This window comes from Bufo bufo, chromosome 10 (genome assembly GCF_905171765.1).
Source record: "Bufo bufo chromosome 10, aBufBuf1.1, whole genome shotgun sequence".
In the NCBI taxonomy this organism is placed as follows: Eukaryota; Metazoa; Chordata; class Amphibia; order Anura; family Bufonidae; genus Bufo; species Bufo bufo.
Genome location: NC_053398.1, coordinates 51,709,992 through 51,725,877, shown reverse-complemented (window position 1 = coordinate 51,725,877; position 15,886 = coordinate 51,709,992). Strand labels below are relative to the sequence as shown.

General features: G+C 43.5%; 1 protein-coding gene across 2 annotated transcripts in view; it reads left to right on the top strand.

Moving 5' to 3' along the window:
- The window catches only part of LOC120981154 (inositol-trisphosphate 3-kinase B-like), a 63,754-nt gene that overhangs the window by 16,625 nt on the left and 31,243 nt on the right, over positions 1-15,886 (top strand). For both annotated transcript variants that reach the window (XM_040410670.1, XM_040410671.1), the window contains exon 2: positions 80-560. In XM_040410670.1, coding sequence (XP_040266604.1) covers positions 228-560 — 333 coding nt within the window. In that variant the 5' untranslated portion in view covers positions 80-227. The remainder of the gene's footprint in view (positions 1-79; positions 561-15,886) is intronic.

The window sequence follows — 15,886 nt, the reverse complement described above, 5'->3', positions numbered from 1 at the left end:
GCCGCAATACGGCCACGGGCACACAACGTTCGTGTGCAAGAGGCCTTACTCTAACACTTGTCTTGAACTCTTTCCACAGATATCTCATGGACAAGAAGAGTGAAGGAGACTTTTCTGGTCATGCATATGGTAAAGCAATTAGCCATTTGTGGCTGATCAGTCAAGCAGAAACGGCAAGAATCAATCAATCAAAGGCTAAGTGAAGTTTCAAGTCTAGATTTGGAGTGATGGAGAAGCAAGAACGCATACCTTTGGAGAAAGAATTACAAAAGTTATCTGTGGTGCCTCATGAGGCAGAAAAGGGCATACAGACTCTTGGCAGAGACGTCTTAAGTAAACCAGAAAGCCCCAAACTTGGTGAGAACAGGGAACAAATAGAAGGGCACAGCCCTCCAGATTTGGTGCCAGAGGAAGAGCGGCAGAAGAAGTCCGTAAGGCAATCAGACCGGTCAGTGTCCAGCACATCCACCTGCTCATCAGTAGCATACTCTTCACCAGAAAGTGACCAAGTCTTCAGTGAAGAAGAAGAAATCCAGGCCAAGCGCAAGACTTTGAGAAAGGTTAGTGCTATTAGGGAATCATTGTTGTAAGGTTAAAATTCTTTGGAAAAAGGTGTAACATAAAGACGTTTTTCTAGTAGCGAAAGGGTTGAGATACAAACAACGTATTCAGAGTAGCTTCGTTTTCTGTGGGCGAAGATGCAAATCACACCTGCTAAGTCGATGAGAAAAGAGAAAAGTAGAGGAGAACACTGGAGGGGGAAGATACAGCCGTGAAAGGCAAATTATAGGTTGGGGACACATACACAGGCATTGTTTTGACAATGTACTAGTAGTAATTGGGGTTAAATCTATGAAAATGCTTGCCCTGTTGTTTGCAGGAGAGGCTTGTAGTATATGCGTGAGATTGAAGAATTAAAGCTCTATGATTCAAGTGATACATTGAATAGCACGGGACATGTTTTACAGCCCCATTGTTGATCAATCAGAACACTTCAGTTGAATATACAGTATATACTATATATATTTATACTGTATTTATTTACAGGGCCTCAGGTGAACGCAAGTGTCACATGGTGTATATGTTGAACAGATATCTCCGACTAGAGGCATACAGTGGTATCCATCACCATAGGATTCCATTGTAAAATTATCCATTTGCTGGACTCTGCAGGATGGAAACGCGTAGTGTACTACAGTCTTGCATCCTTTTTTGTTTAGCATATATGTTACACATGGGATAAAAATGTGATGTGAACACAACCTTAGTTTAATCAGATTTACTGGCAGTTGGTTAATGGGTCCAAGTTTTGCCAAACCTTAACATCTCCTGAACATCATCCTTAAATTTAGTCATCCTTAAATGGTAGCGCTATTTCCTAACAAAATGTCTTCTGTGCTGACATCATAGCCACCTAGAGAATGAAAGCCCCTCTATTTTTCCTATGCCCTGGCTATCATTACAGGGATTTTCCAGTGCAAAAAAAATGGTAGCAGTGAGCCAAGAGTGGCTTAAAAAAAAAACTGGTACTCACCTCACCGATCACGTACCGCTGCCGTTCCACCACTGCCCAGGTTCCTGCTGCTCTCTATTTCCTGCTTCCATCTCAAGATACAGGAAATGCCTGCTCAGCCAATCACTGGCTAAGGTGATCCATTCCTTTTATAGACATTTCCTGTGTGACCAGATGGGCACAGGAAGTAGAGCACTGGGGATTTGGGCAGCATCAGAAAGGCTTCGGCGGATGGTTGGTTAAGAGATTATAGGGTCTTGCAAGTTTGTTGCCATGATTTTCATGTTGGAAAACAACTTTAGTAGTATTACATTATTGTCTCTGTGCAGTTTCTTCCTTTCCTTCTAATATTAGAACGGCTAAGCCTAGAAATAGATTCGGGCCTGGGGCAGTGACTTTTAATGTGGAATTTAGATGAATGGTATACCAAGTCTACAGTCTTCTGGGAAGACATTCCACTACAAGTTAGAACATGACTGTGTGGACTCATGTCCAGACGGCCCCAGGAGTCTTAGTCCAGGTTGTGCATTGGGAAGGACTGGCTGGCATTTGGCAGTCCTGTTCTTCTGTGTGGTGGGTTGCGGTGGGGGCTTCCACTTCCATCTTAAAGGAACACTCCAGTCAAAGTTCCCTACTTTTACAATGCTCCCTGTTATTTCCTGTTACTACATATTCTAAGTGGCTCCATGACTCCAAGGGGAGTAACGGAGTCAGCTGTATAGCAATTTCCGCTCCGTATGTACATGTCAGTGGGCGCTGCGCAAAACTATGCCCTTCCCACAAAGTCGAAAATATAAAACTGGATTTAGAAATAATGCGTGATGGAGACAGAGAGATTTTGGCGTGGACATCTGTGCTGAAATTTCACCTGCGGCTGCATGGTTTCTGCTTTCCATGTCCCTTCTTGGTGCAGCCGCAGCTTTAATCCACCGCTCTCTGATCTTCAGCGGTACCTCCTAAATGAAATTAATGGGAGCCCGAAACCATGCAGCTGCCAGCAAAACTTTGACACAGGTGTCTGCGCCAAAATTCTGCCAGTAAAAAATGTGGGGTGAATGGACCTTTAGGCCCCATTCACATGATCGTATTTTTGGTCCACATTTTTTGCCTTTTAAGATGCGGACCCATTCCACTGCAAAAAAAACTGACAGCACACTGTGTGCTGTCCGTATCCGTATGTCCGTTCTGCCGTCCTGCAATAAAACATTCCTCCAGCGTCAGGATGAGATTTGGAAAAATGTCATCCAGTTTCTGCAGATTTTACCTGCTGAAGTGTTCTCCTGGCATCCCCCAACCCCGGATTAGGGGTTCAGTCTGCCAGATGATGACGTTTGATTAACCCTTCCAGTTTTCACCGCTTCTTGGCATTGCACATGAAGATCTCAGGTTTGTGTGCAGCTGCTCAACCGTGGGAACCGATCCATGAAACTTTGGACTGGCTATTGATAACTTCCAGAAGCAGCTGGAGCTCCGTAGTAGTGTTGTAATCGAGAACAGATGACTTTTTACGTGCTACGTGCTTCACCGCTGAGCTGCTGTAGACATTTTCTCGACACTTAGAATTGACATGGGTAGCTTGGGTCGGGAGATGTTTGATAAACTGATAGGAACGGGCGCGCCTCATTCCCACCCATTCTATTTTGGTCTATGGAGGTTTATGCAGCTGCCTGTGCTGCTATGATAGTGGATTAGTACAAAATAGTACAATATGACTCTGCCGTTTTCATACCATATTGGCAGCATTACTTTTTAATTGTCTTGGTCCTTGCTCAGTAAAGGAATCATTTTTACAATTCAGCCTAGAGTCGTTCTCGAGCTCAGTTTCAGTCTCGGTCCCATCATGCTCTGTGGTGATAAAAACTTCCCTGTATAGAAACTTGCAAATACTTTAGATTCAACTCCTTTTTGTTGGTGTGTAATATGTACATTCAGATCCTCTTCTACCTGCTAAAACTTCAGAACTTGTATGTTGATGTACTGACGAAAAGGATGTGTGTGAGATAAGGACTGACAGCCGAGAAGACTTGTCCTTCACACAGTAGATGCCAGACGGATGCATATTGTGGTAGAAAACCAGGATTGTATAAAACCTACTTTTTTTTTCTCCAGCAGAAATGTCCTATCTTTGTCCACAAAACGCACAAGAATAGGGCATGTTCTATTTTTTTTTGTGGGGCTGCAGAACGGACTTATGGATGCGGACAGCACACGGGTGTCCACATCTTTTGCGGCCCCATTGAGATGAATAGGTTCACATCACAAAAATGCAGATTGGATGCGGACCAAAACTCCGGCCGTGTGCATGAAACCTTAATCAGTAGTTCAGTGTGTATACCTCCAAACTTAGGGCTCATGCACACGACCGTATGTATTTTGCGGTCCACAGACGGACGTCATCCGTGTTCTGCGGATCCACAATTTGCAGACCACAAAACACAGTGCGATTGTGTGAATGTAGCCTTAGGCCTCATGCACACAGCCGTTGTTTTGGTCCGCATCCGAGCAGCAGTTTTGGCATCTCGGATGCGGACGCAGCAGTTTTGGCATCTCGGATGCGGACCCATTCACTTCAATAGGGCCGCAAAAGATGCGGACAGCACTCCGTGTGCTGTCCGCATCCGTTGCTCCGTTCCGTGGTCCGCCCAAAAAATATAACCTGTCCTATTCTTGTCCACGTTTTGCGGACAAGAATAGGCAGTTATATTAATGGCTGTCCGTGCCGTTCCGCAAATTGGTCGTGTGCATGAGGCCTTAGACTTAGGAATTTCTGGCCATTATATGTCTTGTATCTGGCATTTTAGTAGCTTTCTCCTCTGCAGGCTGAATGTCTAGTTTGCAGTTTTCCCAGATGTAGTGGGTGGACACTAGCTGCCATCCACTGCACACAGAAAGTAGAGGAGAATCTGCTTCCTAACCTTCTTTTACTTAATAAGAAGCAGCCCCATAATTGTGGAGGACATTACAGAGAAGATCTCATTTTTTGTGGATCCAAGGTTTGTGAACCAAAATGCAGACACTTATATGGATAAGTCCTTAGGTAGGGGTATTGATTGAAAGACTTCCCCTATTGGTGCTGGTTGTACACGCTGAGGAGGCCACATGAGGTTTAAACCCTACCCAACCACAGCGGCCAACGGGTGCACGATTTTGAAGGCTATACATCCATTTTGGCGGGTGGTTGAGGAACATGAAACTGTATTTTCATTATAAGTAGGCTGCTTTGCCAATTATCAGACCAGTCCTGTATCTGAGGAAGGGGCAGCACCCTGAAACGTGTTATTTGGCCTTTTAAACCACACTTACAGCTCTGTAGGTTGTTTCTCTTTTCTTTTTATTTGCTATTTATTTTTAAGAATAAAAAATGTTTTAAGAAGAAGCGCTGGCACAAGCCATTTTCTTCAACTACTTCATTGCCAGTTATCATGTCAAGAGCCCCTTAATATCTAAAGAGTCCTCCTTACTTAGGGATCATCCACTTTCTGAAAATCATGTGGGTCATACCGGTGGCTAAAGATTATCGCTAATTGAGTTTATTACAGATAGTTCACATAATCATTTGTGCTGATGTTAATGCCGAAGCCGGTAATATAGGTGTTTCAAAAGAGGGCACATTCAACATCAGTGCCTAGTTCCTGACCTCCTTTATGCTTATGAGAGGTAACTCAGTAGGATGTAAAGTCACCTGCAAATCTGTGGGTATGTATGCCCACTGGCGTGTATAGCTTAGACACAACTCCTATGGGCAACTACAGCTCACCAGGGTTAGGTTTATCAACTGATAGTCCTCCTGACTTTTGGAGAAAGATGCAGGTTTTTCACGGTGCCTCTGCAAATACTATGGGAATCTGTCTCTCTGGCAGTCAAAGAAGCTGGATCTTTCCCGAGGCCGTAGGAATCTCCGGTAAATCCTTAGTCTCACAGCGGAGACACTGGGAAGCCCTTATGTCCATCTTTGAAGCTATGAAGGATCAGTTTTGACGTTCTCCCTCTCCTGTCCCTCGTCCTTTTTTTTTTATATTGCTGCCTACTTTATTCTGAAATGTACATTTTATTAATTTTCCATCCCATCTGGATTAACATGTTCCCTCTGTATTAAATGAGTGGCTGAGGTTATACCCTTTGGGCTAGAAATATCTCGTTAGCTGAGAGCTTTACCTTTTATGGGGTTTTTAATTAAATCGGCTTAAGCCGATTTCATAAAGATAGCTCCAAACGATGGAAAATAATTGTACGTATGTCATGAGCAGGATTCCCTCTGGTCATTGTGCGCTAGATGTCTGCCAGTACTTTCCTATATATGTCCTTGTTTTCTTACTTCTGTAATGAGGACGTACAATGACAGTCTTGATAACCGGATGGGTTTGGTTGGTGTACGCTTTAGACATTTTTGGTATCAGGTATGAAATGTCACTCTTTAGCCTATGGATAAAACAGCCAGCCTGGGTGAAAAAATTATTAACCCATGTTGACTTATGTAACTCATTGACTTTGGCTCTTCTGCTCTTCTACTGAAAAGCGACAGAGGAAGTTACAACCCGTGTCACACTTTATAGATTGTGGAGAGCCGTCTCTGGTCACAGAGCATACATAAAGGGATAGACAAGTCCTCTAACTTTCTCCCTTATCTCAATTTTTGATGTGTATCTAGGAGAGAAAGGAAGAGTCCTCCAGACTTAGTTGGAGAAAGACGCAGGTTTTCCGGTGCCTCTGCTAATACTATGGGAATCTGTCTCTCTGGCAGTCAGAGAAGCTGGATCTTTCCGGAAGCCAGAGGAATCTCCGGTAAATCCTTAGTCTCACACTGGGAGGCCCTCAAGTCCATCTTTGAAGCTATGGATGATCAGGGTTGATCTGTGCAGTTGGTAAATTTCGGACAAATAGGCTCTTCCTCCGGGAACGACCCCAAACAACTTGGTACAGTTTTGGAGTTTCTTATTCTTATGACTCTATGTTGTGCTATTCCTCTGTTATTCCATCTAGAATTTTAGGAATGAATTGCCAGAATCCTGCCATAAAGGTCCAGGTGGGTGTTACCAGTTGAGGGTGTGTCCCTGCACAGTCTGACATTGGCAGTACTGATTGGATAGTGTCATACAGTGCAAGGACACCCCCCCAACTGGTAACATCCAGGTGGTCTTTTATTGCAAATAGCTGCCAATTTATTCATAAGTTTCTGGAAGGAATAATAGAGGAATGGCACAACATAGATGCAAGCAGTTACCAAAACAGACTTTTCAGGAAAGGTGACAGGTCCTCTTTAAGTGAAATGTATCATTAGACATAGAATTGTCTGCAGCCCCCTGTAGACCTTCCTGCTATATCTGCCGCCAGGATTACCTTCTTCTCTGCAGAACTGCTCTCGTTTGCTCTAGAAGACTGCCAGTTCTCTGCAATTCTTCATGGTTACCGCAGGTATAACAGTGAATCAATGTTGGTATGGGAACGAGCTTAAAGGGGTTTTCTGAGATTTTGATACTGATGACCTCAGAATATGTCATCAGTATCTGATAGGTGGGGGTCCAACACCCAGGACCCCGACCAATCAGCTGTTTGAGAGAAGATCGCAGCACTCCTTCGAGCAGTGCGGCCTTCTCCCTGCTCACTAAGCACAGTGCCATACATTGTATAGCGGCTGTTCTTGGTATTGCGCTCAGCCCCATTCACTTCTAGGGGGCTGACTGTAATACCAAGCACAGCCACTATACAATGTACGGCACTGTACTCACAGGAGCGCCACTGCTTTCTCAAACAGCTGATAGGTGGGGGTCCTGGGAGTCAGACCCCCACCTATCAGATACTGATGAACTTTCCAGAGAATAGTGTGAAAATCTCAGAAAACCCTTTTAATTACAAAGGACCAATTTAAAGGGTTTGTCTCACTTCAGCAAGTGACATTTAGGCCTCATGCACACAACCGTGGTTGTGTTCCATGTCCGTTGTTCAGTTTTCCGTGATTTTCTGCGGACCCATTGACTTTCAATGGGTCCGTTGAGAACTCGGATAATGCACCGTTTGTCATCCGCGTCCGTGATCCATGTTTCCAGTCTGTCAAAAAAAGTCAATGGGTCCGTGAAAAAACACGGAGGCACACAAGATTGTCAACCGCGTCCGCGTCCATTTTTTTCCTATCATTTGCAAGGCAAACTTGACTTAGATTTTTTTTTCAATTTTCATGTCTGGTGATCCTCCAAAAATCAAGGAAGACACAGGGAAACAAAAACGGAAACGGATCATGGAACAATGGAACAGCTTTTTGCATGAGGCCTTATTATGTAGAAAAAGTTCATGTCAGGCACTTACTAATGTATTGTTATTATCCATATTGCTTCCTTTGCTGGCTGGATACATTTTTCCATCACATTATACACTGCTCGTATCCAGGTGTTATGACCACCCTGCAGTCCAGTAGTGGTGGTCGTGCTTGCACACTGTAGGAAAAAGCGCGATCCTCTCTGATGGCTGGGACTGTGGGATCGCAGGCACGCATGTGCAGCAGCCTGGCCACCTTGAATCTGCGCTGCAGCAGTGGCCATAGCCCCTGGAAACAAGCAGTGTACACTGCGTGCAGAATTATTAGGCAAATGAGTATTTTGACCACATCATCCTCTTTATGCATGTTGTCTTACTCCAAGCTGTATAGGCTCGAAAGCCTACTACCAATTAAGCATATTAGGTGATGTGCATCTCTGTAATGAGAAGGGGTGTGGTCTAATGACATCAACACCCTATATTAGGTGTGCATAATTATTAGGCAACTTCCCTTCCTATGGCAAAATGGGTCAAAAGAAGGACTTGACAGGCTCAGAAAAGTCAAAAATAGTGAGATATCTTGCAGAGGGATGCAGCACTCTTAAAATTACAAAGCTTCTGAAGCGTGATCATCGAACAATCAAGCGTTTCAATCAAAATAGTCAACAGGGTCGCAAGAAGCGTGTGGAAAAACCAAGGCGCAAAATAACTGCCCATGAACTGAGAAAAGTCAAGCGTGCAGCTGCCAAGATGCCACTCGCCACCAGTTTGGCCATATTTCAGAGCTGCAACATCACTGGAGTGCCCAAAAGCACAAGGTGTGCAATACTCAGAGACATGGCCAAGGTAAGAAAGGCTGAAAGACGACCACCACTGAACAAGACACACAAGCTGAAACGTCAAGACTGGGCCAAGAAATATCTCAAGACTGATTTTTCTAAGGTTTTATGGACTGATGAAATGAGAGTGAGTCTTGATGGGCCAGATGGATGGGCCCGTGGCTGGATTGGTAAAGGGCAGAGAGCTCCAGTCCGACTCAGACGCCAGCAAGGTGGAGGTGGAGTACTGGTTTGGGCTGGTATCATCAAAGATGAGCTTGTGGGGCCTTTTCGGGTTGAGGATGGAGTCAAGCTCAACTCCCAGTCCTACTGCCAGTTTCTGGAAGACACCTTCTTCAAGCAGTGGTACAGGAAGAAGTCTGCATCCTTCAAGAAAAACATGATTTTCATGCAGGACAATGCTCCATCACACGCGTCCAAGTACTCCACAGCGTGGCTGGCAAGAAAGGGTATAAAAGAAGAAAATCTAATGACATGGCCTCCTTGTTCACCTGATCTGAACCTCATTGAGAACCTGTGGTCCATCATCAAATGTGAGATTTACAAGGAGGGAAAACAGTACACCTCTCTGAACAGTGTCTGGGAGGCTGTGGTTGCTGCTGCACGCAATGTTGATGGTGAACAGATCAAAACACTGACAGAATCCATGGATGGCAGGCTTTTGAGTGTCCTTGCAAAGAAAGGTGGCTATATTGGTCACTGATTTGTTTTTGTTTTGTTTTTGAATGTCAGAAATGTATATTTGTGAATGTTGAGATGTGATATTGGTTTCACTGGTAAAAATAAATAATTGAAATGGGTATATATTTGTTTTTTGTTAAGTTGCCTAATAATTATGCACAGTAATAGTCACCGGCACACACAGATATCCCCCTAAAATAGCTAAAACTAAAAACAAACTAAAAACTACTTCCAAAAATATTCAGCTTTGATATTAATGAGTTTTTTGGGTTCATTGAGAACATGGTTGTTGTTCAATAATAAAATTAATCCTCAAAAATACAACTTGCCTAATAATTCTGCACTCCCTGTATAATGTGATGGAAAAATGAATCCAGCCAGCCAAGGAAGCAATATGGATAATAACAATACATTAGTAAGTGCCTTGTATTTACTTTTTCTACATGATAAATGCCACTTGCTGACGTGAGAAGCCTTTAATTATTTTCCATTCACTGACAGCAAGTAGATATACCTTTCTATAGCATCTCACATGTATCAGAGTGTGTATATATATCTAAGCTCATTGTATCTGTATAAACCATAGACCACCACTCTGGCGCTGCTCTGTCCTCTTCCGTGAGATTAGGATCTCGGCCGGCTGATAACTTACAGCACATGGTCATGAGATTCAGAGACTTTCCATTAACTTATATTTCCAGCCACCGAATCTCATTCTTTATCCATTCCTGATGGAGACGCCGCCATCTCCTGGGAATCCTGTAAGGTTTCCATCATGAGCTCATCTTGTGGGAAAAGATGGTGGTTTGTAGTATCTTTACTGCAGATGATATGTCGGTGTGATGTAGATCACACCGACAGGAAAGCAGGAAAGGTGTAACCTCGTGGTCCTATTACAGGCCACATATATGGCTCATATGTAGTATATAGCTCAGGTGGCCTTAAAGCTGGGGACAAACTTAGTGGCGTCCAGATACAGTGAAACTGCTTGTTCAGTGTCTGCACATTGCTTACTGAGGTGATTGTAATTTGGGACAAGTAACTTTCTCCAGCTGTCCATACACATTAGATAGCTGTACGGCCGACAGTTATCCCTGCTGTCTCCCTCATACACAAGCATGCTCTGCTCGGCAAAATGTGTTAATATAATGCATTTTTGGATTTTAAAGGGGGTTATTGAATGAGTAATGGAAAAAATGAAAAAATATATATATATATATATATTGCATAGTACATGACAGTACCTAGAACCAGTCCTGTACCAGACATGGATCCAGAGATCTCCCCATTAATTGCTCTAGTTGCTCTGCTAGATTTATTTCAACCTGGCTGCTTAGGGGGCGTGCACTTTCTCAGTGGGTGTGTTCTTTCTGCTGCACCTGGTGGCAGTTGAAGGACAGAACTGAGCACGTGCATCCGTCTCAGTGAGCAGGACAGAGAAATTAGAAAAAGAGCAAACAGCAGGTGGCGCTATACAGATGGATTTCCGTGAATAACTCACTGGCTATACTAAATGTTTAATTACATGCAATTACAAAAGTATTCATATCCAGGTGCTGGTTTGCGAATTGTAGAATATTTTTTTGTGGGACAACCCATTTAACATGCTGGCCAGGGGTGCCTTTTGCACTGAATGGTGGGGTGAGAGGAGATGGCTCTTGGGCAAATTAGATTTTGGCTGACATCTACCTATCTGTATGTCCAGTTTGACCTCCTGTAGTAGAAAAATGGCCAAAGGCATGGAGATAACCAAGTGCTCCTGAGCTGCAGATGAGGAATGCTGCCCCGTGGACCATACCCACCGAGTATCTCTTGAAAGCCTGATGGGACGCCTCTGAGACCCTCACCTATCAGTGACCCCCTGTCCAGCCACTTGTGGCTGCCCCACTTTCCTTATAGGTGAGAGTCTCATAGGTATTCATGACTTATCCATGAATGGTTATGGTGGGAATACACCGCTATCACATTTATATTATACCGTTGTTTTATACTTACTATGAACCAGTGACTAGTTTTACGATCGGTTGATTAGCTTAGATTTTCTGTTCTCTACTGACGACTATAATAAAGAAAGAACTGGCAGCCGCCCAATATTCCAAAAGGTTTTCTATGTTTTCTTATCCATTTGTAAAACTATGATGTCATTGCAGCCAGTGGAAAATGAATGATCACGTGGAATGGGCATGTGCGGGAGGGAAATCTGCTGCATATAGTGCTTTTGCTTCACGGTCTGTTGGTTTCATATTTTTTTTCCAATGGAAGCATTTTTAGTTTCCAAAAATATTGCCAATGAGAGTCTGCAGAAAACAAGCAGCGGATCCATGTATATATTTCTATGGCTTCCAACCTTTCCATCCTCAAAAGTGTTCCTCAGCTTCAACAGGGCAACTCCTTTGTAAAGCCAAGATGCAGTGGCAACCAACTGGTCATCATGGGTGCCGGCTCAATGGATCGTGGATGTGTGGGTCCGCCACCGTGAGAGCCGCTCTTTTTTAGGAGGTAGAGGTAAAGCTAGAGCTTCACCTTTATGGAAAATGGAGCCTCATAAATAATGTAATCTGTGACAGATGGGAGATACAACAGCGTTGTAGAGACGTTTTATATAAGTAGGCCCCAATACAAAAATATATGAATCGATCTGCAATGGGAAGACTGTCCCCAACGTAGTGCAGTCACCTAGTTAAAATAGCATGACATGAATCTATTAACCGAGCCTTCCCCTCAGTCATGTTCCATTGTGTCCGATGAGGATGTGCTCCCCTGTGTGTAGAAGAGTCTCTTGTATTACCATCTCTCTCAGTGGAGTATTTAGGGGGGCGATAATGAAGCATGTATGCCACAGGTGCTGGGTGGTGTATAAGGGAACCATTGAGAAGCTAGCGGAGCTGGACAGTCCTTCAGGTGAGGTAAGAACTAGAGATGAGCGGCAGGGGCAATCTTCGAATTTGCGATATTTCGCAAATATTTTGTAGAATATTTGTCATATATTCGAGAATTCGAGATTATATTCTTGATTGCGAAAATCGGCAACGTATTATTCGCGTAATGCGCGTGAAATACCGGCGTGGGTCACTTATGCTACATTTTTCAAGCTGGTATAAGTTTCCTGAGACTGGAGAAAATAGTTGGCACGGCAGAACATTAGAATAGCTCTATATGCAGATAGAGTGCTCCAATATATTTGCGCTTGCAAATTTTCGGCAATTAATGATACGCATATTTTTTCGCAATACGTGCAAATTGTATAGTAAGGGGTAGGCAACTTTTCTATTGGTCGCTAGGGATGTTGCTAAGCTGTGACAAAGCCTTCTCATTGGCCCACCAGCTAGAAGAAGGGAGGGATGATCACCTGATGTGTACTGTGTTAAAAAAAAAAGAAAGAATATTCGTCATTACGAATATATAGCACTATATTCTAAATATTTGCGAATTCTCAAAGTGCTGATATTCGCAATAAAAATTTGCTTTTCGAATATTTGCTCTCAACGCTAGTAAGAACTAAATCTTTGTCCCTAATGAAGGAACACACTGAGAGCAGGTCCTGGGTGAGATGTCCTGCCCCATGACCACCACCAAAAGAGAAGGTCCTGGCTGAGACATCCTGCTCGATGGCCACCACAAAAAGAGCAGGTCCTGGGTGGGATGTCCTTCCCCATGACCGCCACCAAAAGAGCAGGAGCTGGGTGAGACATCCTGCCCCATGACCACCACCAAAAGAGAAGGTCCTGGCTGAGACATCCTGCTCGATGGCCACCACAAAAAGAGCAGGTCCTGGGTGAGATGTCCTTCCCCATGACCACCACCAAAAGAGAAGGTCCTGGCTGAGACATCCTGCTCGATGGCCACCACAAAAAGAGCAGGTCCTGGGTGAGATGTCCTTCCCCATGACCACCACCAAAAGAGCAGGTGCTGGGTGAAACATCCTGCTCGATGGCCACCACAAAAAAGAGCAGGTCCTGGGTGAGATGTCCTGCCCCATGACCACCACCAAAAAAGAAGGTCCTGGCTGAGACATCCTGCTCGATGGCCACCACAAAAAGAGCAGGTCCTGGGTGAGATGTCCTTCCCCATGACCGCCACCAAAAAAGCAGGTGCTGGGTGAGACATCCTGCCCCATGACCACCACCAAAAGACACGTGCTTGGTAAAAAGAGACTGACTTGTGACAGTGAATATTGACATGCTGTGCCTCAACTTCGACAGTTCCCTATTTTTAAAATGTGGCTCTTCAGGAAGAATACACACGCAACAGATTTGTTACAGAAATGTTTGCAGCTGTCCCATTCATCTGAAGGGGCATGCAGAAATCCATGTGCTTGCCACCAGAACAGCCCCATTCAGAGGGATGAGAGTGACACCCGTGAATCTACCCTTAGGGTATGTTCACACAACAAATTTTGTAAAACGCGCTTTAAAAATCAGCGCGGAATCTACACTGATTTAAAATGTTTTTGTTTTTTGTTTTTTTTAAGGTGGGTTTTTATGTGCAGTTTTGGTGCCTTTTTGATGCTTTTGTAATACATTTTTGAAGTGTACACGTCAATGCAAAACTGCATTTTCTGCTTGCGACTTTTGGTACACTTCCTATTCCCTTTAATGGGAGATTCGGTGTGGATTCTGTGCCAAGATAGGGCATGCTGCTTCTTTTTTCCTAGCCTTTTTATTTCCACGTGGGAATGAATGGGAGGCGGTTTGGAGACGTTTTTGTCACAGATTCTGTGCGGAAAGTACACCAAAATCAGTGCCATAAAATTCTGTGGGAAGTGGCCCTTAGGGTACAGCCACGTTTGGTGGATACAATGTGGATTTTCTGCCGTGGAATAGTGTGTACACCACATAAAGTAGCAGCAAAGTGGGTGAGATTTAAAAAATATTCCGTAACAATATTCGCACATAACTTGACCTGCAGTGAGGATTTTAAATCTGTAGCATGTTTTCGGTGGTAAAACCGTAGCATTGACACTATGAATTCTACAATAAAATCCACATCATTTGGTGCAGAATTCTGTCAGATATTCTACAGATTTTCTATTGCGGAAAGTCCATAGCAGACCTTTCCCATGTGAAATTACCTTTAGGCCTCATTCACACGACCATGTCTGTATTGCAGTCCGCAAACCACGGATCGTCAAAATATGGACACCATCCGCATTCACTTTGCAGTTTTCTCACTCCCATCAATAAACATTCGCACAATATGGACAAGAATAGGACATGTTCTATAATTTGCGGAATGAATATTGCAGACCTATAGAAATCAATGGCTATGTGCAATCCGCAAAATGTGTTGATGGGACACGGATCCAAAACATGGTTGTGTGCATGAACCCTTAAAACGGTTGTAGCCGCAGCAGTGACCGGATCCCCTTGTGTCATGTGACCATTTGTCATGACGTACGGGGAGTCGGTCACTGCCGCGTTCAGTGATTGACTACATGGCAGCGTTTGATGCAATTGTTCTTTTTTTTGTGCCAAATCCAGAAGTGAATGCAAAATGATGGTAAAGTATGAAGGAAAGACTAGGAAGACTGTCTTTTGGATCCACTCTTGTGTTCGTAAAAAAAAAAAAAGTACATGAAAAACAATTGCTGCCTGAAGATGGATTTAAGAAATTCTATTATTAGCAATATCCTGATATCCTGTTATTATGTGAATCCATCCTTTCAGTAGATATGGTGGCCCTCTAATGTTTAGGGGAGCACAATGATCCTCTGCTGCCTGAGCAGTAGTTTCCCACCGCAGGGGCTTAGGTATCTTTGTGGCTTCCTGTTGAGAAAATAAGGAGTCTCAGGACGTCACTTGATAACTACAATCAAACAGACTTCTAATCTTACACGCTTTTATTCCATGACCTTCTTACTAAGAGAACAAGGTTTCCCCATAGAGAGAATGAATTTTTGCATCTGCGCAAGACGTGAGGAACTTGTTAATCAAATTTGTGGCATTTGGCAGCAGTGAAGAGAAGTCTGCCAGTGTGAGGGATGCGGCATAGTGGTTCAGAGTAGAAGAAATTGCCATTCTTGGTCAGGGATGCCTGTTGGGATATTAACAATCATCCACAGCCAGCACAAATATAGAAAATAGGACAACAACCGCAGAAGAAAGCAATGGAGACCACACACTGGCTCGTTAATCAGGAGAGGGAGAACACAGAAGTTCTGATTAATATACTTTTTAGTATTTAATTTCAGCCAGAAGTTGATATTTAACCAGGAATAACCAAAAAACACCTTTTCCAGTATAAACATACAAGTGGGTGAAATAAGTATTGAACACGTCACCAATTTTCTAAGTAAATATATTTCTGAAGGTGCTATTGACATGAAATGCTCACCAGATGTCGGTAACAACCCATCCAATCCATACAGGCAAAGAAATTTCCCCCCCCACTTTTTTTTGGGGGGGGGGGGGGGGGGAGTGTGTCTTATAAAGCGAAAAATACGGTATGTGTAATAATGAGAAATGACACAGAAAAAAAATATTGAGCGCGCTTACTGAAATTTACTGTATTTTTCACCTTATAAGACGCACCTAGGTTTTAGAGGAGAATAAGAAAAAATATTTTTCATTAGACCTCAGATCAGACCACCAATCTGACCCCCAAT